Source organism: Asterias rubens, chromosome 6 (assembly GCF_902459465.1).
Source record: "Asterias rubens chromosome 6, eAstRub1.3, whole genome shotgun sequence".
NCBI lineage: Eukaryota > Metazoa > Echinodermata > Asteroidea > Forcipulatida > Asteriidae > Asterias > Asterias rubens.
Genome location: NC_047067.1, coordinates 7,469,570 through 7,493,135, shown reverse-complemented (window position 1 = coordinate 7,493,135; position 23,566 = coordinate 7,469,570). Strand labels below are relative to the sequence as shown.

Here is a 23,566-nt window from a genome sequence, read left to right as displayed (position 1 = left end):
ATAAAACCTTTCTTGGTGACAAGTAATGGGGAGAGGTTGATGGTATAAAACATTGTGAGAAACGGTTCCCTCTGCAGTGCCATAGTTTTTGAGAAAGAAATAATTTTCCACGAGTTTGATTTCGAGACCTCAGATTTAGAACTTGAGGTCTCGAAATCAACCATCTAAACGCACACAACTTCGTGTGACAAGGTTTGTTTTTTTTCATTATTATCTCGCAACTTCGATGACCGATTGAGCTCAAATTTTCACAGGTTTGTTATTTTATGCATATCATGTTGAGATACACCAACTGTAAAGGCTAGTCTTTGACAATTACCAATAGTGTCCACTGCCTTTAATTAGATTCAAACTGGTAGGATAACTTTCCGGATCCTGCCATCTCTTTTTCACTAATTTTTAGAAAAAGGATCTCATTTGAGGTAAATTAACAGGCCTGATACTTCACGGAGGCAACGGAGGCGATTTGTCATGGCGCTCCAGTAGAAATTTACAATTTCCTCATATAGGGTGCCCTTTGCCAAAGAGAAAATGCCTTGGTGCCCTTGCCCTTTCAAAAACGAAGCATGTATACAGCCCTGAAAATTAGATACTAATATTATTTCATATCGAATGAAAAAGTGGTGGCGATATGCGGAAATCTTTCTCTAACTTATTTCATAACGAATAAAAAAAGTGGTGGCAGGATACTAGGTATATAAATAATAGAAATTTTACATCACATATTCGCAGCGAATCCGCAACAGTAGAAATGTGGGCACCACCTGCGAAAGATTCGCCCTAGTCTGTGAGGCCAAACTTTGCTTGGTACTGGGCCAAGTCAAACAAATTGGCTAGAGTAAAATTAATGTAAGCCTTACTTGTGTTAATTAAAACCTTAATTACTATTCAACTTAAAATAGTTACCCCCCCTCCCTAAAAATATAATAACCTTGAAAACTGATCATTCGGTTTGTTTGGTAATGAACGAATGGCTGGAAGGAAAGGGTTTTGGAGGTCATGATTAAACTATTTCCTATGCCATCCTAGGATGTGTATGTGATTTCATTGTCTTTTTTAGTTTCTTCTACTTGTATTGTACATCGCTGCAATAACTAAGAAGTGTAGACACAACTTTTAAGGTACTGAACACGTTTGGTAATTGTCAAAGACCAGTTTTTTCACCTGGTGTATCCCAACAAGCATAAAATAACAAGCCTGTGAAAATTTGAGCTTAATTGGTCATCGAAGTTGCAAAAAAAAATGATGAAAGAAAAAACACCCTTGTTGGACGAATTTGTGTGCTTTCAGATAGGAATAAAAGACTTCTGGCTAGAAGTCTATTATTTTAGTGAGAAATTACCTCTTTCTCAAAATCTATGCTACTTCAGAGGGAGCCGTTTCTCACAATGTTTTATACTATCAACAGTTCTCCAATGCTTGTTACCAAGTCAGTTTTTAAGTTAGTATTTGTTTCGAGTAATTACCAAAAGTGTACCTTCCCTTTTTAATGAGCATTTACAGTTAAGGCCTCGTCTGAGTGTCACAATCAGGATTTGTATCCACACTCCGATTTGATGCACTAGGCCTACCACTCAGCGGAGCCATAGTGTGTTAATATGAATTGTCCAAACTCCCAAAATTTAAAGACACTTTATTGCTAAAGACCAGTCTTCTCACTTGGTGTATTCTCAATGTGTCTCACGATATATGCACAAAATCACAAACCAGTGAAAACTTGAACTCAATTGGTCGTCGAAGTTGCGAGATAATAATGGAAGAAAAAACACCCTTGTCACAAAGTTTTGTGCTTTCAGATGCTTGATTTTGGGACCTCACAATCTATTTCTGAGGTCTGAAATCAAATTCAAATATTTTAGTGGAAAAATGCTTCTTTCTTGAAAACTACGTTACTTCAGAGGGAGCTGTTTCTAACAATGTTTCAAAATATCATCAGCTCTCTCTATTGCTTGTTACCAAGTGAGTTTTTATGCTAACAATTATTTTGAGTGTCCAGTGCCTTTAAAGTCACTTTAGGCTAATTTGGTTTAATTTAATTTTCAACTTTCTTAAAACACAAGTCACTCACCCAAAAACAATTTACCTCCAGTCCCACCACCCCCACCCCCGCCTAAAAAAATGTCGAAGAAGTATGCTGGTGGGTGGTAGAAACTTTTTCAGTTATTAATAATTATGACATCAGTTCATAATAAGAAACAAGTTTTTTATCCCCGCCCACCTCCTTTTTGGCCGCCGCCTCCTTTTTTTTTACTTTTAATATTTACTATTAGTATTAATAAAAAAATATTTAAAAAAAGAAATTCTGGACAAAAATCAAGTTGTTTTTTTTGCCCAAAGAATTTGTCTCTTTTGACTCTTTTACACCTTTGCAATACAACAGCCCTTTGTGGTATTCTAAAATTCTTTAAAAAGATGCATTGCATGTGATGAGATGGTTTGTTTAGATTTCAACCTCAAGTAATTTTCAATCACTTTCGGCCATTCACTTCAGCAGTTGCCGGTTTCGTCATCACACACCTCTTAAATATCAAATGTCAACATTATCATTCTTTAGTTTTTGATCAGGGTGTAAGTGACACGTTGATTATCGGAGCCAGTTCTTATTGTTAAGGGTTTTAAAGGAACACGTTGCCTTGAATCGGACGAGTTGGTCTATAAAAAGCGTTTGTAACTGTTTTTTTATAAAATGCATATGGTTGGAAAGATGTTTTAAAAGTAGAATACAATGATCCACACGAGTTTGCCTCGAAATTGCGTGGTTTTCTTTTTACTGTGCGAACTAACACGGTCGGCCATTTATGGGAGTCAAAAATTTGACTCCCATAAATGGCCGACAGTGTTAGTCGACGAGGTAAAAGGAAAACCGTGCAATTTCGAGGCATGTTTGTGTGGATCATTGTATTCTACTTTTACAACATCTTTCTACACATATGCATTTTATAAAAAACAGTTACAAACGCTTTTCAAAGACCATCTCGACCGATCCAAGGCAACGTGTTCCTTTAAACACTGATAAAAAATGTCTGTAACAAAAGAGAAAGAAATTATAGATTTTTTTAGTATACTCTCACTCTCCTATACCAAATTGTGGGTAACCTGAATATAAAACCCTATATATTATACAAATAGAATGGAACTTGTCTAACATTCCATATTCCTGAACAAGAAGTCTGAAACATAGCCTAGAATGTTTTTCTTGTGAAAATTGTTAGGATTTTTGTGCGGAATGATTGATGGCCCGATGTTTGTTTTTCGTATCAAGTGTATCCTCCAGCAGTGGTGAGGGTTGACATTTCCTCTTTGCCAAAACACTAATCGGTATTATTAAAGAAATTGTTGGCTATAAGGAGCACTTTGGTATGCTATTTTTGGACTTGAGGTTAAGGAGGGCTTACTAGAGAAAAAGAGGTAGGGAGTGAGGCAGGTAAGCAAGGGGGGGGGTGTTGGTACTTGTGCCATCAGCATAATTGCTTCATGTGTTTTTAATTTGAGTTTTTTCTTTCCCTTCACAAAAAAATAAAGATTAGTCCCTATCACAAAAATTAACTGTAATCCGATACTGAGTTGCTAATGTTTCATGTTAAAGTTTTTGGAGGGGGTTCTGAAAAAAATCCTAAAAAAGCTATGATGTCTAACATAAACAAGTTTTTTGTTCATTTATATGGGAATTTCAAAACAATTAATTTTGTTTAAATCTGCTTTAAGCTTAGTTCGAACACAATTGTGTGGAGAGGAAATGTCTTGATTAAAACATGACAACTCTGTTTCAAACGTTGAGAACAAACCAAATTTGTTCGGAACTAATATTTTGTGAAGCCCTATAATGCCTTGAGGTGATAATTTTCCCTGTGCACAGCTCCTTACACATATTTCCATTGAATTTGAACCACTGCCAAGAGTCTATTAACTTGCAGAGAACTGCAGAATTAAACAAGTAAAAGTGATAAGATAATTAGAGTTGTAATTTGAGGTTAAACCCTGGAAAACCTAGAACAATACTTGAGGCAAACCTGAAGTTGCCTCCTGTTCTACTTTTCCATTGGTCCACTAACCCCCAAATTAAATAGGTTCCATTAGTCAAATTTCTTCACACTTTTCTTTTTAAAGAAGTCTCCATAGTAATGTGAAGCAATCAAGTTAAAAGAAATAGCCTTTTATAGGCATCTGAAAGCACATCATTTTTTATGTTTTTGCTTGTAAAAACACTGTGAGCACCTCTGGCCAATTAAAACTAGTTCCTGTTTGCGTTTTTGCTAAACAAGATCCTTCTCAGTTAGTTCACTCTGTGCTTTCAGATGCCTATAAAAGCTTCAGGAAAATGTTGACTCAATTGGTCATCGAAGTTGCAATAGAATAGTGAAAGAAAAAAAAACACTTGCTGGTTACCAACTTAGGTTTTATGCAAATTAATGTTTTGGGTACTTAGTAATAGTGTCCAGTGCCTTTAAATGTGTTATAACTATTTTTTGAAAGATAATCTGCAACGGCCGTAACAAACATGTACATTGTCTTAGTGTATAGAAAAATAGTTTTCAAAACACTGAAAAACTTTATACACTCATGAAATGTAACGCCTTTAACTTGCCCCTGCCCCTTAGTTACGACACTGATAAACAGTGCACTGCTTTTACTTGATTGCCACTTTTAATCTGGCCAGATCGGATTTGCCGCCTTAGTTCATGGACTGCCAAAAGCGTCAATGATCTGGTTGTGGGGAACAAACCCAGTTTTCTTGACTTGATGCCAAAGAATCTGCAGCAGAAAGCATTCGCCCATAACCAATCTGCATTCTTACAAATGTTTGCAAACAACTCCCAAAGTATCAGGAGATCAACATGGTGTGATTTTCTTTTTTACACCTTACGTGACTGCATTCTTTCATATAATCCCCAGGCTTCCGAAATTCCTCATTCACACTAAATCACCCTTCAAGTAGCCCATCATTAGGTATACCCATCATAACTGTAAACCTGATAAAAATAAACTATTGAGGATTAGCCAGGCTATTTGTTGGAGACGAGCCATAAAAAAACCCTCAATGAAACCCTCATTTCTAAGAACCCCTCTTCGAATCCTTTAACCATCTGCCTTGCCAAAATGAGCAAAGATTGTAACATTACTCTGAGATCAAAGGAACACCGATTAGCAATGAGTTGTACACCCTTTAACTGCGGTGATACACTTAATTAGATGTTCACAGGGTGGACAAGGTTTCCTAATCCCATAACAATACCACATGCCTGACTAGAATCTCGTCTTCATAGCTTAATCTTGGCGTATTGTGTAAATCTTAACAGAAGAGCATGATCCTGTCTTATGATCTGCAGGTCAGTGACATCAGTGTTTAACCCTTTGGACGTTGAGGTGACCGTCTGACCGTAACATTATGAGTAGTCAGTCTTGCCAGGTCTTGAAGAAGATACAAGGTATGTAAGATTCCTACTTCTATTATTGTTGTTTTTGATTTTTTGAAGTGTTACTTCCTAGTCGGTTTTGGAAATATTGAGAACTTTAGGAAATATTGAGAACTTATGACCCTAGGAATATTAATTCCTTCTCCTCAGCTCTCCTAAGATATTTTTTTTTAATTTCCTTCCTGATAGCTCCTACCAGGAGTGACTTTTAGCCATGTTTGGGGCGGGAAAACTTAAAAAACAAATTGGAAAAAAAAATCGCTGCTGCTCTAGCCTAATTACTGAGCCATTATTTTGGCAGTCTCCATATTTTGTCAGTATGATTGTTCGGGTGGTCGACAGAAGTCATACACTTTATCTACCGTATAGCCAGGGATCACACCCAAATGTATGATACAACCTGGAAAATGGCAGCAGGGATGCAACTTTTTATTTTGAATATCAAGTAATGTGAAACTGATTGGGTAAATTTTTAAAATGCTGCTCCAATCAAGTTTTCTTCGTTTCAAAACTCAAAACTGTTTGGATTTTACCCAGTCAGTTTCCATTGTGGTTTACTAGTTAATGTATTCTAGTTAGGAAAAGCATTCTTAAAAATGCATTCCTGTGGCAGTTCCGTTTGTTCGCCCATTGTCCTTATTGCATCATCCCATAGACTTTGTACACAAAATTCTTTATAATGCAGCATCCATGGAGACTTTTTGCTTTTGTCTTTGATCATTTTACTGAATATTGTAATGTTGTTACTATTACTTTTATTATTATCATTAAACCAAGGATGCCTCATAAGTTAATTTAATCACTGTAGTTCCCAAGCCTGAGGAAACTTGTGAAAAGGGTGCATGTGAACCAGAATCAAGGGTTTTAACCAGTTTTAACCCCTACTACTGTTCCTCGATAAAAAAGTGTTCTTGGTTCTTTTAAGTGCACTACCGAGACCCAATTTCATAAAGCACAAAAAAGTTGCTAACCATAAAGAAATGATGCTAAGAACTGTAGGATAAGGTTACCAGCCAAATTACCATTTCACTTGTACCATTTGTGACTGATTTTCTGCTCATTTTGCTAAGCAGGAAATTGTTAAGCAATTACATGCATTGCCAGTCCTCGTACACTAAACTTATAGCTGTCTATTCCTAAGCCAAAAAAAACCAATTATGCTTAAGGACACTTGTGACATCACTAGGACTCTAAACCATACTCAGCTGATCAGAATACCTCTCAGCCATGATTCACTGCAATATATAGTGTCGCAAATCTGATGAACTGACAAAATTAGTGAAAAGGTCAGACTGAAAATCTGAATAAAATATATGCAATTTTTTAGGTGATTTCAACCATCACTAAAAACCCTGTCCTTCAAATCTTTTGTTTTACAGAAACAAGTTGTACAAATTATTTGTGAGGCTTGGCGCGTTATTCTGCCACTTTGCAGTGAAGCTAGTGCACCCTTATTGCCAGAAATAGTGGATGGATGAATAGCCCCCTCTTGAGACTCACATTGTCTTCTGAGAAATAATAACATCAGGCCTGGAATTTCATTTGTGAGCATGTTGAAAGGGCAAGGCCAATTTCATATCGCAAAGGGCACCTCATTGAAACATTTCCAAGTCAATAGGAAACTTTTGAAGGGCACCAAGGCCAAGACCAGGGGAAACAGAGGCCTTGGCCTCCATTGCGTGCAGGTAATTCCAGGCCTGTAATATACGTTTAGATCATACTTGGTGTAAACATTACACTTCACCTTAGCACTTTTTGTAAACATCGCCCTCTTGTGATATTAACCCTCCTCATGTCAGCTGTCTCTTGCCTCTCCCATCTTAGAGTCCAGCGCCGACAGTGATACTTTTGACACGGCCTCTGAGGCGGAAGGTGCCCCAGGGTTTGCTCAAGGGCTAGTTGATCAGAGTGTTAAAGAGGGCGAGCCGGTGTGGTTGACGTTTAAGACCACAGGGTATTCCGAGTTTCCTGAAGTGACGTGGTTTCGGAACGGAAGAGAAATCCAAACTCACGAGGACTTCAGCATCTCTTCAGATGGTGATATGTGAGTAACTTTTGTTTTCTCTCTTTTCTTAAAACTGGAAATTGAGTGTTCTAATGATATGTAATTAGCTTAGGGGACAGTTGTCATTGTTTTCACATTCATGCCTAGAGAACTTTGGTGGTGGGGAGGAGGGGGGGGGGATGTTGGATCGTGGAGGTCATGGACCATTCACGATATTAATGATAATGGATGGGGGGGCGGGGTAGTGGGGGTGATTGTTACTGAAAACCTTGTATTACTCTACAACATCAATAAAGGGATGGGAAAAATAACTTATTTTCTGTACAACCGTGAAATCTTTGGACAACACCATAGCTTGTCAATGTAATAATGTTTTTTTAAACTTCTTTTTTGGGGTCTGTTCCCTCAAGTGGAACAACGGATGCGTTTGATTAGCTTCCCTGGGGCGACCCCGCGGTGCTCACTCGGGTGAGCCCCTGACAAGAGCTAATTGAACGGTCACTCACCCTCTTGTGGTGACGTTCATGCACCTGGGGCCAGCCCCAAGTGACCCACTCCACAAGCAGGGCACTTGGGGCTGACCCAGGTGAGCCCTGGAATGACGTCAAAGCTATTCGAATGTACTGGGGGCAGACAAAGTCGACCCAGGGAAGCTAAGCGAACGCACCCATTAGTTGGGTGGGGGGGGGGGCATGCTTCATGAATACCCCTTTAACCACTTATGTACCTTATAACTTTTGAGCAGGGGTGCCTATTCCCTGGGGTATGCCTATATGCTGGGATAGATCAGGGGTAAAGCAATTTAAGTGTAAAAGGGCCACCTGTTATTCCCCAAGGTAATACCCCTCTAGTCATTCTCCCAACTCATAGTTTCTGCTTTTACCTGATTGGGTGAAGGGTTTTGTAATCATGGTAGTGTTGATAGAAATACCTTCATTGTAGGTTGTCCCGGTATTATTTGGGATAAAATAATTGTGGCTGACATCACATTTTTTATATTGTGTCAACAACAACACCTAAATTTGTTTTCAGGTGACATTTTGAAAGAGTGACAAATATTTTAAATGTGAACTTAATATTCTATTATGTGCAGTATTGTTTGATCAATACACTTTGTACATTCATTACTCCCTAATTCTTCATGTAAGCATGTAAGAAAGGACTTTTTAAAAATGTAATTGAAGATGGAAATTACATCTGGACTGTTGTAGGCTGGCCTGTATGCTTCGTTTTTTGAAAGGTCAAGGGCACCAAAGCATTTTCCCTTGGTCAAGAGCACCCTAGGAGGAAATTGTAAATTTTGACTGTAGGGTTTCAAGGGCACCGAGGCAATGACCAGGGGGCATGGAGGGAGGCAATCGTCGTTGTTGCCTCTGTGAAGTATTAGGCCTGTTAATGTTTCTGTGAACTTTATTTTATGCTCACATGATGGTGGATGGCTTTACCATAACATTACTGTACAGTAAGCAATAGGGTTGACTGCTTCTAGTTCTACATGAAGTTATGACATTTACAATATGTACTGATATTCCCTAGACTCCCCGAGCAATGCATGCTCTGGTTTTTTTTTAGTTTGGAGGGGGGAACAATCTTTTCATCTCCGGAGCATTGCGTGAGAATCAACAGTGATTTTAGCAATTGTAAATCAGGTTAAATATAGAGCATAGTCTGGAAAAGAAGAAGCTTGTATTTTGGGTAGAGATTTGTTGTAGAGTTTCCATGAAAATAGTAAACAAATAACAGATGGTGTCTCTGCCAAAACCCTCGATCATAGAACTTCATCTTTGTTATCTCACAGAGGTAGGTTATCTGAAGTATTCAGGAGATTGGAGTCTGGGATTTTCTTGTTCGTCTGACTATGTCCTTGGGACGGATAAATTCAGATCTTCATTGGGTGAATCACAAAACATAGACAACATACCGACGAGCTCCAAAGATTCCATAGAATGTAACAACCTTATTTCCATTTTGTAAATTTAAAGTTTCTTCGTTTAGAGTCTAGTCTATACCACGCACAGAGCACTGTTTATTATGAAGAGAGGTAAAATTCTTGTAGAGTCAATCTTTGTCAAATTTGCCATGTGTGTAGCGAATGATTCATCTTGTAATTCACCTGGCAAAATGCCACACAAGAACTGTGTTTTGCTTGTTGAGATAGGATTTGGAAATAAGTTCCGCACCAAAAATAATTTAAGAATAATAATGATAAGCTGGCATTTATAGAGCTCATTTTCCGTAGGATGCAAAGCGCTTGGGTGTCTCCAACACAGATCATAATCAACATCAAAGATGGCACAAAACAAATAAAATCACTGTCAACAAAACAAGTGAGTCTTCCACAATTTTTTTATTTTTTTATTGGAGAGAAACAAAGAGGAGGCAGTTGCACTGTCTTTTCTTTCATTGGTTCTATTACCAGACTAAATATTTACAATAAACTTATCATTTTCTTATCTGCAGATTTGTTATTTTGTGTTGTGCCTGGGGCATTATATATTTAAAGGTGAATATAGTGGGGCTGATTACTTGTAATGTTCCAGTAGCAACTTGCCTTTCCCTTCTATAGTAAATCTACCTTGCCACAACAAGACCTGATACCCTTTGTGTCCAATCCCTCCTACAACTCCCTGTGACTCTCAAGAACACAACAATCTCGCTTGAAGACACTGGACACTATTGGTAATAATTAAAAATAAGTGTTAGCATAAAAACTCCCTTGGTATAAACGAGCAATGTAGAGTTGTTGATAGTATAAACATTGTGAGAAACAGCTCCCTCTGAAGTAATGTAGTTTTTGAGAAAAGGGTAATTTTTCACTTAAATAATAAAAGACTTCAGGCCTGAAGCCTTTTTGTAGGCATCTGAAACCACACAAGTTTGTGCAACAAGGGTGTTTTTTTCTTTCATTATTATCTTGCAACGTTGAAGACCAATTGAGTGAAAATGTTCACAGATTTGTTATTGTGTCCATACTTTGGGATACACCAAGTGAGAAGACTGGTCTTTGACAATTACCTAAGGTGTCCAGTACCTTTATTCTCCCCAACTCATGCAGTTGTTTTTATAAATATACCTGTAATTGATGAACTATTTTATCGGGTGTGTGTGAAGGAATTCCTTTCTTGGAATCCAGATCTACCAATTAGAGCAAGACAGGAGGGATTATAACACCAGGGGTGCGTGTAGTTTCACCGTTAGACTCTGGTCATGCATGGTGTAGAGTGACTTCCAACAGGAATGTGCACTCTCCATGGTACAATTATTGTAAGTAGCGTCTTGAAAAGAGGCTAAATTTATTGAGATATTGATCGCACAGATTTGCTAAGAAAAAGCACAAGCCATGATTAGCAGGAACATTCATTGAGATATCATTCAAGGTAGAAAACATGATGAGTAAACATAAGATGAAAGTAAGTAGAGAAATACATATACTTTTTTATAAACTTTTATATCTTGCTACTTTTCGCTTAGTGTGTAATACAAACTAAAATTCTGTATTAAATTTATCGCTTTAAGCTACACATGTCATGGGATATCTCCTCAATAAGCTTTGCTTTTTAGAGACCCCCACCACTAAATCACCTTCTATTCTGTTAAGAAAGTTGCCTTCGATCGGTCGAGTTGGTCCATGAAAAGTGTTTGAAACCATTTGTTATGAAGTCGATATGGTTAAAAAGATGTTTTAAAAGTAGAATACAATGATCCACACAAACATGCCTCGAAAGTGCATGGTTTTCCTTTTAGTTTGAGAACTAACATGGTCGGCCGTTTTATGGAGTCAAAAACTTGACTTCACTAAATGGTGTGCTGTTTTAGTTCACGATGTAGGGCTATAAGAAAAAAGAAGTTGCAATTTCGTGGCATAATTGTGTGGATCGTTGTATTCTACTTTTAAACTCACTTTTTTTAACCATGCATTTTATAACAAACGGTTTAAAATGCTTTTCATAGATCAACTCGCCTATACCAAGGCAACGTGTTCCTTTAACTTAATGTACATATGTACTATTGTTTGATTGAGTGGAAATAACGTATATTGATTGATATTGATTGATATTGATTGATATCAGTAGCACAATAACAGTAGCACTAACAGTGTGTATTGCTCGGCTACACTGCTTTATGGCTGAACCAGATTGACTCCAATTAACCTGGAACACTGCCATGTGGGGGAGAAAGGTGCATGCTCCCCAAACACTTTGGCCGCATTACCAAATTGCCAAATGAAAACTTAACGCACAGACAAGTTCTTTTTTTTTCTGAATCAATATGGCAATGCCAAGTATTTTTACAGACTGCAGTAACTCAGAGTTCCTCAGATTTTCAGAACTTGTATTGGTATTAATTTTTGTTTTTAAGTCTGTGGTTTTGGAATGAAAATCTTCAATTTTCTTATATTTTTCATTTTAATTTGATTTTTTATTATTGCTGTTCATGTATCGTGTCTTTAATGTCAGAATGTATCATTTATAAGTCATGTAACATGATGCATGTGATGTAAATGACGATTCACGTCATACTGTGTAAAAGAGTCCGTCTAGCAGTTGTTACTTGACGGTTCAAGTAGATAAGTTACTCTATATGAGCATCAAAAACAAGCTATAAATAAAAAGGGCCTCATTGACTGGAAATTCTTAATATAAACGTCTTCTTGGTGCGACAGTTGGGGTTTGTTGACGTACAAACTGTAATGGGTGAGATGGTGAGATGCTGACCCATAATGGAATGCAGGAGACTTAATTGATGTGGGGCATCTTGAAGTCAATTTAAAGTCAATTTGTGTCCGAGGGTCGGAGAACTTCCTAAAAGACGTTGGTCATTTACTGGTTTTGAAGTTTATGATGGCAGTTAGTTTTCATTAATGCAGATGAGAAGACAAGGTCAAGGAGAGGACAGGGTAAACGTTTTGGTTAAAAATACTACTAAAACACCAAATTAAAGACACTGGACACTATGGGTAATTGTCAAAGACAGTCTTCTCACTTGGTGTATTTCAACATGCACAAAATGACAAACCTGTGAAAATTTGAACTCAAATGGTCGTCGAAGCTGCGAGATAAAAATAAAAGAAAAAACACTCTTGTCACATGAAGTTGTGTGCTTTCAGATGCTTGATTTCGAGACCTCAAAATCTAAATTCTGAGTTCTCGAAATTAAATTTCTGGAAAATTGCTTCTTTCCCAAAAACTACGTTACTTCAGAGGGAGCTGTTTCTTACAACGTTTTATACTATCAACAGCTCCCCATTACTTGTTACCAAGTATGATTTAATGCTAATAATTATTTTGAGCAATTACCAATAATTTCCACTGCCAATGTACAGGAGTTTATAAATAACCAACAATTGATTAGCTTGAAAGTTTACAGTTTATACCAGTCCACGAGAATAAAGGTATGACTAATATAATATCAAAATTAGAAAAACAACATTTGAGGATTCCAAGATCACTGTTGCCTCACTGACTGGAAATTCTAGGGTAGTTGACTACAAACTGTAATGGGTGAGTGGGTGAGATGCTGACCCAAAATGGAATGTTGGGGACTTAATTGATGTGGGTCATCTTGAAGTTGTCAGAGGGTTGAAGAACTTCCTTCCATACTTTGGTCTGTTGCTGGGATTGTAGTTTATGATTGCATCAGGCATGGAATTTCATCTTTGAACATGTTGAAAGAGCAAGGACGTTTTCACTCTGAAAAGAGCACTTCCATAGGAAAATGTTAAAGTCAATGGGAAACTTTAGGAGGGCACCAAGGTCAAGACTTGGGGCAACAGCGGTTACAACAGCGGCCATGGCATGCGTGGCCTGTGTGTTATTCAAGGCCTGGCATTTACTCTTCATTTATGTTTGAAAGTTTGTCGGTTTGTCAGATTCGTAATGAGTGACATTGTTGAGATTTTTTACTTTTAAGTTTTTTCTTGCATATTCTCTTTAATTACACCTGCCATGGTACATGACAGTGGGCATTAAGTAGTAATTTAGTGTAGTATTGAATTAATGATACTAACAAATAGCTGCGTGCACCGGGAATTTGTCAGTCTCAAAATAAAGCGATAACATCACGATGTTCTTGATCCTGTTTCCTTGTCAGACATGACGTTAGGAAGAGGTTGCGTGTACATGTACACTTGTTCAGCATGTCACATTCCCATATGTATGTACTCAATTTACACTTAAAGGCACTGGACACCATTGGTTATTACTCAAAATAATTGTTAGCATACAAACTTACTTGGTAATGAGCAATAGAGAGCTGTTGATAGTATAGAACATTGTGAGAAATGGCTCCCTCTGAAGTACATAGTTTTTGAGAAAGAGGTAATTTCTCACTCAAGTATTAAAAGGCCTTTTATTAGGCATCTGAAAGCACACAAATTTGTGTAACAATGGGTTTTTTTCTTTCATTATTTTCTTGCAACTTTGATGACCAATTGAGCTGAAATTTTCACAGACTTGTTATATTATGCATATGCTGGGATACACAAAGTGAGAATACAGGTCTTTGACCATTACCAAAGGTGTCCATCCAGTGCCTTTAAAGGCATATTACTTTTATTAATTTGATAGCTTTCTATTGACACCATCCAATCTGTAATAGTGCCATCTGATAGGTGGACCCAATTTAGTCAAAACAATGACAAATAATTGTTTGTTTTGTCAGCCTGTTTTTTGTCAGGCATTTGTTACATGCCCTTAGCAATCAATTTTCATGGTTTTAAATGATATTTTTCTGACTGTGACATGGTTTTAGTTGGAACTTTTTTCGAGGTAGCCGTATCAACTTTCTAAGCAGTGATGTTTCCCCGATGGTTTATTACTTGATACACATTTTTAAAGCTCAGTGCACCCTTGCCCCCTGCTCTCCCACTCCCATGAAGCAAAGCACTTTGATCTGTCATGATCTTTCCTCTATTTGTGATGATTTTAAACAATGCAGCATACACAGTTGAGACCAGGCATATTTTTCTTCCTACTTTAGTCGATTTCCGATTCGTTTTGCCCTTGGAAAAGTCTGGAATTGTTTGTCAGTATATAAGACCTAAAAAGTCTGTTAAAGCCTACACCATATACATGTAGGTCAGCCCTCCTACTCTATCAAATTTGTACCAAATAAAATAATATGCCTGGTTGGGACTCAACATATCACAGCTTCACCCAGATTTTTGCCGAAAGCGCAGGAAAAAAATACACTGGAAGGGTAAACATGCACAAGTATGTCAACATTGTGTCTTTTGTAGTAAGTATTCGCTTTCTTAGATCTTATTTCAGTGGTTGAATTCCAGGCTTCATCTTGTGTTTCTCAACACAATATGCTGAATTTCAGTTGACACCAATTTGTTTTAGGGTTACTTGCAGTTTTGTTGTTCCTAATAAAGCTTTGACTATTTTCTTGTAGCCTAGATCTATAAAAATTTGAGAAATGGTTTTTGTAAACAGCGGTTGGCTATGACTTGTGCCAAATTATTCACACATAGCTTTTCAGCTGAATGCAGTTCTTGAAACGCATCAAAAAAAAAAAAAAAATTATGGTTTAGGAAAACACTGAAATGTGCCAGCGTCAAATATTGTAGACTCCCCTTGTTTTTGAAACTCTATAAGCATATCAAGTGTACTCTTGATTAGTAGTCTCCATTTTGTTTTTCTTTCTCTTTCATCTGTTATGTAGGCATGTAGTTATTGTTACTTTTGTTACCTGTTAGGATGTTTTTCTTTAATATTGCATTTGTATTCTATGCCACATGTTCTAGATTTCTCTCAATTTAGGTTTACGTTTTAATTTTTGTTGTTGTTATTGTATATTAATTTAATGCTATTGTTTGTATTTTAGCGCCATGAGCACTTCTGTGGACTTGTGCGCTTTATAAGTTTTCATTATTATTATTATTATTATTATTATTATTATTATTATTATTATTATTATTATTATGTCTATCATATGGCGTGATCGTTTACAAATGCAAGAATTGAAGCAAAAAAATCATTTTTTAAAAATATATTCCTAGTAAAACACTGAAATGTGCTGGGCGATGAAATCTTAGCCCCCTTGTATTTGAAACTTTATCAGCGTACTATTGATGTGGGAGTCTAGAATTTTCTGGGTTTTTTTTTCTTTTTCTTTTCCATCTGTTATGTATCTATCATATTGCATGTTTGTTTACAATGCAAGAGTGAAGCAAGTATGTGTACAGTTACGATGTTGAGTCAGTTTGCCCTCCAGTTCTGGTCAACATTCCATTCCTTCATCGTTCTCCTCTTCAGGCTGGTTCAAATGATGGCCTATGGATGCAATTAGCATGACCCCAAATGATTCAGATGTCCTGGAACTTGGAGTTCACTGATCATCTCAATCGATCAATCTTAAAAAGTATGATGCAGGGCCTGGAAATAATACACTTAGGCCAGTGATTTTAGTGTCAGGCCAGAGTAAACTCATGACCAGACAAAGCCCAGTGGTCTTGTGTTTTTGTAGCTTTGTGAAAAAATGTTGGCTATGAATCAGATTGTATCTTAAAAATTCTCATGAGTAACACTTACACATAAAACAAATATGATATCTCTAGATATACTAGATCTTTTCATTCTTGTCTGGTAAAACTTTTGTTCTTTAAGAATTCAGATTGTTTAAAATCTGCCTGGTAAAAAAAATAATATGCTACGTTTTTTCTCCAAATAGAATAAGTCATGCTCTTTGATTCACTTCTCTAGCCTTGATGATACTGTTCCTAAAGGGCTAAATAATTTTGAGATTTATTGTTTTCCTCCTCCAAGCACAGTTTCAAATCTTACTAACGTGGTCGCTGTCAGTGACCATCAGTTAACCTCCTTACTCTATGGTTAACCTATACATTATAGCCAAAGCCAAGTCAAGTTGTTTGACCATAAATCTTTGGCCTTATTGATTGTCAGTACTTATGACCGGCTTATATTGGCCCTAATGGGTTTTAGTTAACTACAAGTTGTGTCTGGGGTCATAAATCGTTGGCCTTGGCCTTTCAAGCCAGTGTCCAGCCTTAATCTTTCTCTGTCAAGAAAGGCGTCTCCGAACTGTGAATACAAATATTAGAATTAGTTTGTTGAACTTTAAATTCAAACTTTTTCCACTATCACTTCATACTAATGCTATTTTCAGAAAAATAAGCATCTTTCTTGACTTGAAATAGTAACAAAAACAGTAAAAATAGTATGTATTAATTGTTAATGAGCTTTTTAACAAGGGAATAGTTTCATTCGGGGTGTCTTTTGTTGACTTTTGATTAAAAAAAGAAAAAGGCTGTGCCCAACGGCTCTGCTTACTGTACGCAAAGAACCGGCGCTTGTGGAAGTAGGAAATTAGCGTATTTCACAGGTAAGCAGGAAATTTAGCTTGTGCGTGTGCAAACTCCCCGTTACTAGGCATTCTTTGCTTACACAGCTAGCGCAGAAATTCACTGTAGAATGGTGATCGTAAGCGTGATTCGGCGGTAAGCAGAGCCACAAAATTGGGCCCAGAATGAAAGTATCTTTCAAATAAAAAGGAGAGGAGAGAAAATGCTGTTCTCTCCCTTTAAACCAATTAAAGAGCAAACTTCTTAAGCTGACCACCATGGTGACCTGTGGCCCTCTGGTCCATTCCAGAGAGTCAACTACTCCTCTAACGTAACAGTGTTTGTTTGGCCTTTAAGAAAAAATGAATTGAAATTAATGAGGACTCTGTGGTAGGTAGAGAGATGATCTGACGGCTCTGTGATTATACAGGCAAATGAAGCTTTGGGTTTGGGATAGGGTTGGGGGGGGGATATAGGGTGGAGGGGGGGGGGGGGGGGGAGAGGAGAATATGTATGAAGTTACTGTTGCTGTTAAAAGTTAAGGATGAAATGGACTTGCAATACTTTGTGTTTGTGTGAAAACACTTGGGGTGTACATGTACATGTCGCTGTATTTGTAAAAAAAAGTCATACAAGTACAACATGTTTTAAAATATTAACAACAAGTCGTTTGGTGAGGATTATACAGGTCAAATGAAAAGTCTCTAGTAAAGAGTTAAACAAAGCAAGCTCTCTACTATTATACATGTAATTTTGTATACAAAGTATGTATTTGTGATTTGAGGGCTACAAAAAGACAAAAATATGAATTACCCTTTAGAGAGTCTATCCTATTAGTTATGTGTCAGGGGGGAAAATTGAACAACAGAGTGTTTTGATTGACAGAGCATGTGTTTTCAATAATTACATGGGCACTTGAAACTGAGCCAAGATAAGATAAGAGATTGTAGTGTTTTAATGGTTTCAATATTTGAATTGTTCTCATTCAGAGAGACTAGACCAAAAATCAAAATCCCTTGGGTCATTTACAGACAAATCTAAAAGATTTCTGGTGGATCACGGTGGTGTCATGAGAGTTTGGAGCCCAGTGTCCTCAGAGGCTGATAACCAGTTGGACCCTTGAGGGACTTAGGCCCTTGAAGGTTGTAACTTAAAAGGTGTAATGAGAGGTTAGTACCCAGTTTCCTGAGAGGCTGATTAAAACCAATTGGACTCTGGAGGGTAATTCGTCCTTGGAGAATGCTTCACAAAAGCTCTAGCCTCTTGGCAGCAATTTTGTCCTCGGAAGCTGGTACCCATGGGTTCCTGGAGAGTGATACCCTCTAGGAGCTTTCTTGAGGTTGTTACTAGAAGGTGTCATGAGTCAAGTTTGTCGGCAGAGGCTGGTACCCACAAAAGTCTTTATAGGGCCATACTTCCCATGATCCTTGAAAGATGCCACCGGCAGTAGATAACTGGATGTGTCCTCTCAATCTGATACCTGTCATATAAAAAGGTAATTGTAGCACCCTCTGACAGTGATACCAATTTGGTCCCTGGGGAACAATCATCCACAAGTGTCTTTGTAGGGCCATATAGTAACCATGATCTTTAGAAGATGCCATAGTAATTCATACCCTATCAAGCTGATACCTGTAATATGAAAGTTTGTAGCAGCCTCAGACGGTGACACCCAACTAGGTTCGGGAAGCTGATACCCACAAGGGTCTTTTTAGGGCCATACAAAATTACCATGATCCTTAGAAGAAGCCACCGGCAGTTGATACCCGGATGCATCCTCTCAGGCTGATACCGAAAGGTTGTAGCACCTTCTGACGGTGATACCCACTAAGTTCTTGAGAGGATGATACCCACGTGTGTCTTTACCCACGATCCTTGGAAGATGCCATAGGCAGTTGATACCCAGGGTGATACCTGTCATATGAAAGGTTGTAGCACCCTCAGTCGATGATACCCAATAGGTTCTTGGGAGCATGATACCCACATGTGTCTTTACACACGATCCTTGGAAGATACCCCCGGCCAGGGGATGGTGCTGTAAGAAGGTGATTCTTATTACTAATTAGTGATCTTAGGTGAGTGATAAGCCAGTGGCAGAATAACAGGAGAAAATATCTGATCGGTGTTAATGTAAGAATTTGAAGGAAATATCAATATTTCATTCCAACTAAAATGCTTCGTCAGCCTTAAAATGTTAACTAGAATATTTTCTTGTGACTTCAATGACCGACTAAGCTAAAAGCCTTCTTATTTCATGGGTATGTCAGGTCAGGTCAGATAAAGTGTGGTTACAGGGCCCAACTTCATAGAGCTGCTTATAAGCACAAGTAGCTAAGCACAACAAATTTATTCTTACCAGATTAAGGTTACCAGCCAAGCTACCGTGTCACATGTACAATCTGTGAATGATTATTAAATCCTGCTCATGCTTGCTTAGAGGAACAATGTTCAGCATTATTTTCTCTGCTTAAAGACACTGGACACTATTGGTAATTGTCAAAGACCAATTTTCTCACTTGGTGTATCTCAACATATGCATAAAATAACAAGCCTGTGGAAATTTGAGCTCAATTGGTCGTCGAAGTTGCGAGGTAATAATGAAAGAAAAAACACCCTTGTCACACGAAGTTGTGTGCTTTTAGATGCTTGATTTCGAGACCTCAAATTCTAAATCTGAGGTCTCGAAATCAAATTCGTTGAAAATTGCTTCTTTCTCGAAAACTACGTTACTTCAGAGGGAGCCGTTTCTCACAATGTTTTATATTATCAACTTCTCCCCATTACTCGTCACCAAGTAAGGTTTTATTCTAATAACTATTTTGAGTAATTACCAATAGTGTCTTTTACTGCCTTTAAGCATCTCTATGAAATGGGCTCTGGTCTTTGACAAGTACTTAATTTTGTCTGCATGCTTTCAATTTTGCCTTTTAAGGAACATTACAGAATTATTTTTTTGCTAACAAAACAGTTGCTGGCAGTGTAAGCACGTTATGTAATCCACCATATACATACATCAACTGACAAACCTGTAGAAGTTTGAGATCGATCGGCCATCTGGGCCACAAGAAAAAAGTTGAAAACCGATTACATATTTTTCATAACATCGATTAAAAAAAAATGAACAAATAAAGCGCTCACATAGTGATAAACTCCAAACGGGAAAATTTGTTATTATTTATTCTCATCAAATATGACATTTCATACAGAAATATATTTAAAGGGCTGTTTTCTACTGTCATCATCGTGTGTAAGTTTTATGTAAATCTGTGATCTTAGACGATTTGTTTTCTTACCAATTCTTCAATGTTCCTTTAATAGGCACATTACCTTCGCTTTAACATTTCATATCCAAGTGTGTGGAAATAAGTATTGTGTATGCCTTACATACCATCAACGTGGTGCTAATGAACATTCTTTTGTGAACCTTCTGTCCTTTTACAAAATTGTTTCTTCCAAGTCGCCTTCCAAGATACCAGTGTATCTTGAAGTCTGTGAAGGCCAAATTAACTCTCAATTACTCTTGGCAGTTTTAATTCCACGCTTGCAGGCAGAGTTGGTCGTCACAGTCTTTATTAAAGTATAAGGCCCCGAAGGAGTAAGACATTTCCAAATGGGGTGTTAGGCACGGAACCCAGAGGCCAACATGCTGGGAGGGGCCATTGCGTTGATGAGTACACAACACTTAAAGGCACTGGACACGTTTGGTAGTTATCAAAGACCAGTATTCTCACTTAATCCCATCATATGCATAAAATAACAAACCTGTGAAAATTTTGACTCAATTGGTCATCGAAGTTGCAAAAAATTAATGAAAGAAAACATACCCTTGTTGCAAAAGTGTGTGTGCTTTCAGATGCCTAATAAAAAGGCTTCAGGCCTGAAATATTTTAATATCGAGTGAGAAATTACCTCTTTCTCAAAAAATATGTTACTTCAGCAGTTTCTCACAATGTTTTATACTATCAACAGCTCTTTATTGCTCATTACCAATTAAGTTTTTATGCAAATTTTTTGTTTTAAATAGTTACCAATAGTGTCCAGTGCCTTTAAAATTTCATATACACCTCACCTTATAGTATGGAAACTAATTCTAGTGTTGACTCTGATTACGTTTTTTTTAAAGGATTGTCTTCAAGCGGCATCAGTTTGATAGCAATGGGAATATTAAGCATTGATGTTGACATGCAAGGTTTATGGAGTTACTGTTATTATTCAAGGCAATGTGTTCCTTTGGTTTTTAGAACCGTTCAATTGTTTTAATTCTATTTAAATGTAGTAGTATACAGTGAAATTAGCACTTGAACATTTCATTACAAAAGGTGGTCGCGTTTTTTAGAAATAAATATTTATTAAAGTTCAGTCTTCGTTTTCATGCCTAACAAAGAACATAAACAGTTTGGGCTGCACCCATTACAATCAATGAATTTAATCAATAAATCAATCGATCATTAAAATACAAACAATTAAGTGTTTGCTGTTTTTTTAGTCATCTAAACATCTATAAAAAATACATGTCTTTTTAGCATTAACTTCTTCAACAAGAATCAACAGAATTATGTTGAATTATCATTTCAGTCTATCTTCAACCCCAGACAACAGTATTTTGATGAAGTTTACATCCCTCCTTCATCTTCATGAAAAGTCGAGGAGTAAACATTCTCAAATAGTTTCCACATCTCCAACAAACCATATGGCAAACATTTCCAGTAAAAATACTTTGCTACATAGTATCCTGTTCAAAGTGTGGCATATCTTGTAAGCCAATGCCAACTTCCCACAAACATGGCTCCATTGAATAAAAAAAAAGGCGATAGGAATTGCAGTGAGCTGGTTGTACTTTCAATCAATCAATCAATCAATCAATCAATCAATCAATACTTTATTTCCACTCAATCAAACAATAATAAATACACAGTTAAATACAGAATAGAAGGTGATTAAGTGATGGGGGGTCTCCAAAAAGCAAAGCTTGTTGAGTAGAGACCCCCTTGACATGTTTAGCTTGTTGTTGTTGCTGTTGTTGTATATTACACACTAAGTGAAAAATAACAAGATAAACAAACAAGGATTAGGACAAAAAGACACAGACAAATGTCTACTGCAGAGCAAAAGTATTAGTCAAGAAAATCAATCCGCAGAGGGAATTGTAGCAAATAAAGTAAGTTGTTTTTGAACAAAAATTTTAATCATATATTTATCATATTTCCCCCAGCAAAATACACTTCAGTTTTTGCTAAAATAAGTAAGGACAGTTAATACATTTAATGTCATTATTATAAGAATTCAAAAACTTACAACCTTGATTAGGAATTCCCTTTTGGGCAAATGACGTACGTAAATATGGAGTTTGGATGTCACTGGTGTGTCTAGTAAAATGTTGATGAGCAAAGTTATTTTGAAATTAACATAGATTGAAAATAATTAGGTAAATCATGTTTACAGAACTGATACATAAAAACTCCCAGTTTATCATTGAGTCTTATGTCTAATGAATAATGGATTTGAGTGGGCTCTAAAAATTCAAAGAATTGGACTTTGCTTTTACATACATTCTTCAAAAAAGAATGAGACGTTTCTGTTAATTACTATTGGTACCTAATCAAAATAATTGTTTGCATAAAAACTTACTTGTTAACATAGTTTTGGAGAAAGAAGTTATTTTCCACTAACATATTTGAGTTTGATTTTGAGACCTCAGAATTAGATTTTGCGGTCTCAAAATCAAGCATCTGAAAGCACACAACTTCAAGGACAAGGGTGTCCTGTTGTTTCTTCCATTATTAACATTGATGACCAATTGAGTTCAATTTTTCACAGCTGTGTTATTTTGTGCATATGTTCAGATACACCAAGTGACAAGACTGGTCTTTGACGACTACCAATAGTGTCCAGTTTCTTTAAAAGAAGTTGTCTTTGAAAGATGAGATATTAAGTGAATTTAAACACTAATATTTGCCTGCTATGGCGCTGAAAGTAGTGAAAAGTTTTAGCATCAAGAAGATGCTCTAATGTGTTATATAATAGAGACTTACCAATAGAGTTTTTTATTTAGAAACCATAGGTGTATAAGAGCTTGGCAAAACATAGTCTGAAGCTTAATCTTTTACCTTATGTGTTTTCTACTAAAATATGTAGAGCTAGAAAACACTACACACTTGTTTCTTGTTGTTGTTGTCTGGTTTGTTATCATGATGTCACAGATTATGACTGCACAAGATCAGAGTCCAAATTTAGACTTTTTTCTGGGTCACTACCACTTATGTTCTGTGGGAATTTTTGGTCTTGCAGAGATTGATTCTCCAGCCAGAACTTATAAACACTTGTGGTTTTTTAATCTTTCTGTTCGGACAATTTGAAAAGTAAGTTGGTATTGCTTTTTCTCTTGCTGCTTTACTGCGTATGGTTTAACTATTTAAGTTTGTATGGACAATTATGACAGTTTTTGGAAAGATGCTGTTCTCTTTTGTTTTCTGTGAAGTAAGGTGTTTTAGTGTATCTGGTTTAACTGTGGAAGCGCTGATTTATAATGGATTGGTGATTGAGGATGAGTGTTTACAAGTTGCATGACATTTGTAAAGGATACATTGATGACTAAACATAATTGACAGGATGGTCAACTTAAAAAAAAAAACAGGATTAGTAACTTAGAAAAAAATTGTAATAATAAATAAGCTTACTGGTTATAAAGTTCATACCAGTACCAATCCTCAAGAGAAATGTTTCTGTCTGGGGGAAAAATGTCTTAGTTGAGAAAATAGCAATTGTAGAAACCACACATCACCCCCAAAAAATCACATATCCTTGACAATAATTTACAATTTTTTATTTTCACTAAAATAGACT

At 36.8% G+C, this 23,566-nt stretch overlaps 1 protein-coding gene across 1 annotated transcript in view; it reads left to right on the top strand.

Annotated features, from left to right (window-relative positions):
• The window catches only part of LOC117291823 (striated muscle-specific serine/threonine-protein kinase-like), a 93,500-nt gene that overhangs the window by 751 nt on the left and 69,183 nt on the right, over positions 1–23,566 (top strand). The window contains exons 2-3 of the mRNA XM_033773749.1: positions 5,328–5,426; positions 7,239–7,458. Of these exons, the coding sequence (XP_033629640.1) occupies positions 5,387–5,426; positions 7,239–7,458 (260 nt within the window). The 5' untranslated portion in view covers positions 5,328–5,386. The remainder of the gene's footprint in view (positions 1–5,327; positions 5,427–7,238; positions 7,459–23,566) is intronic.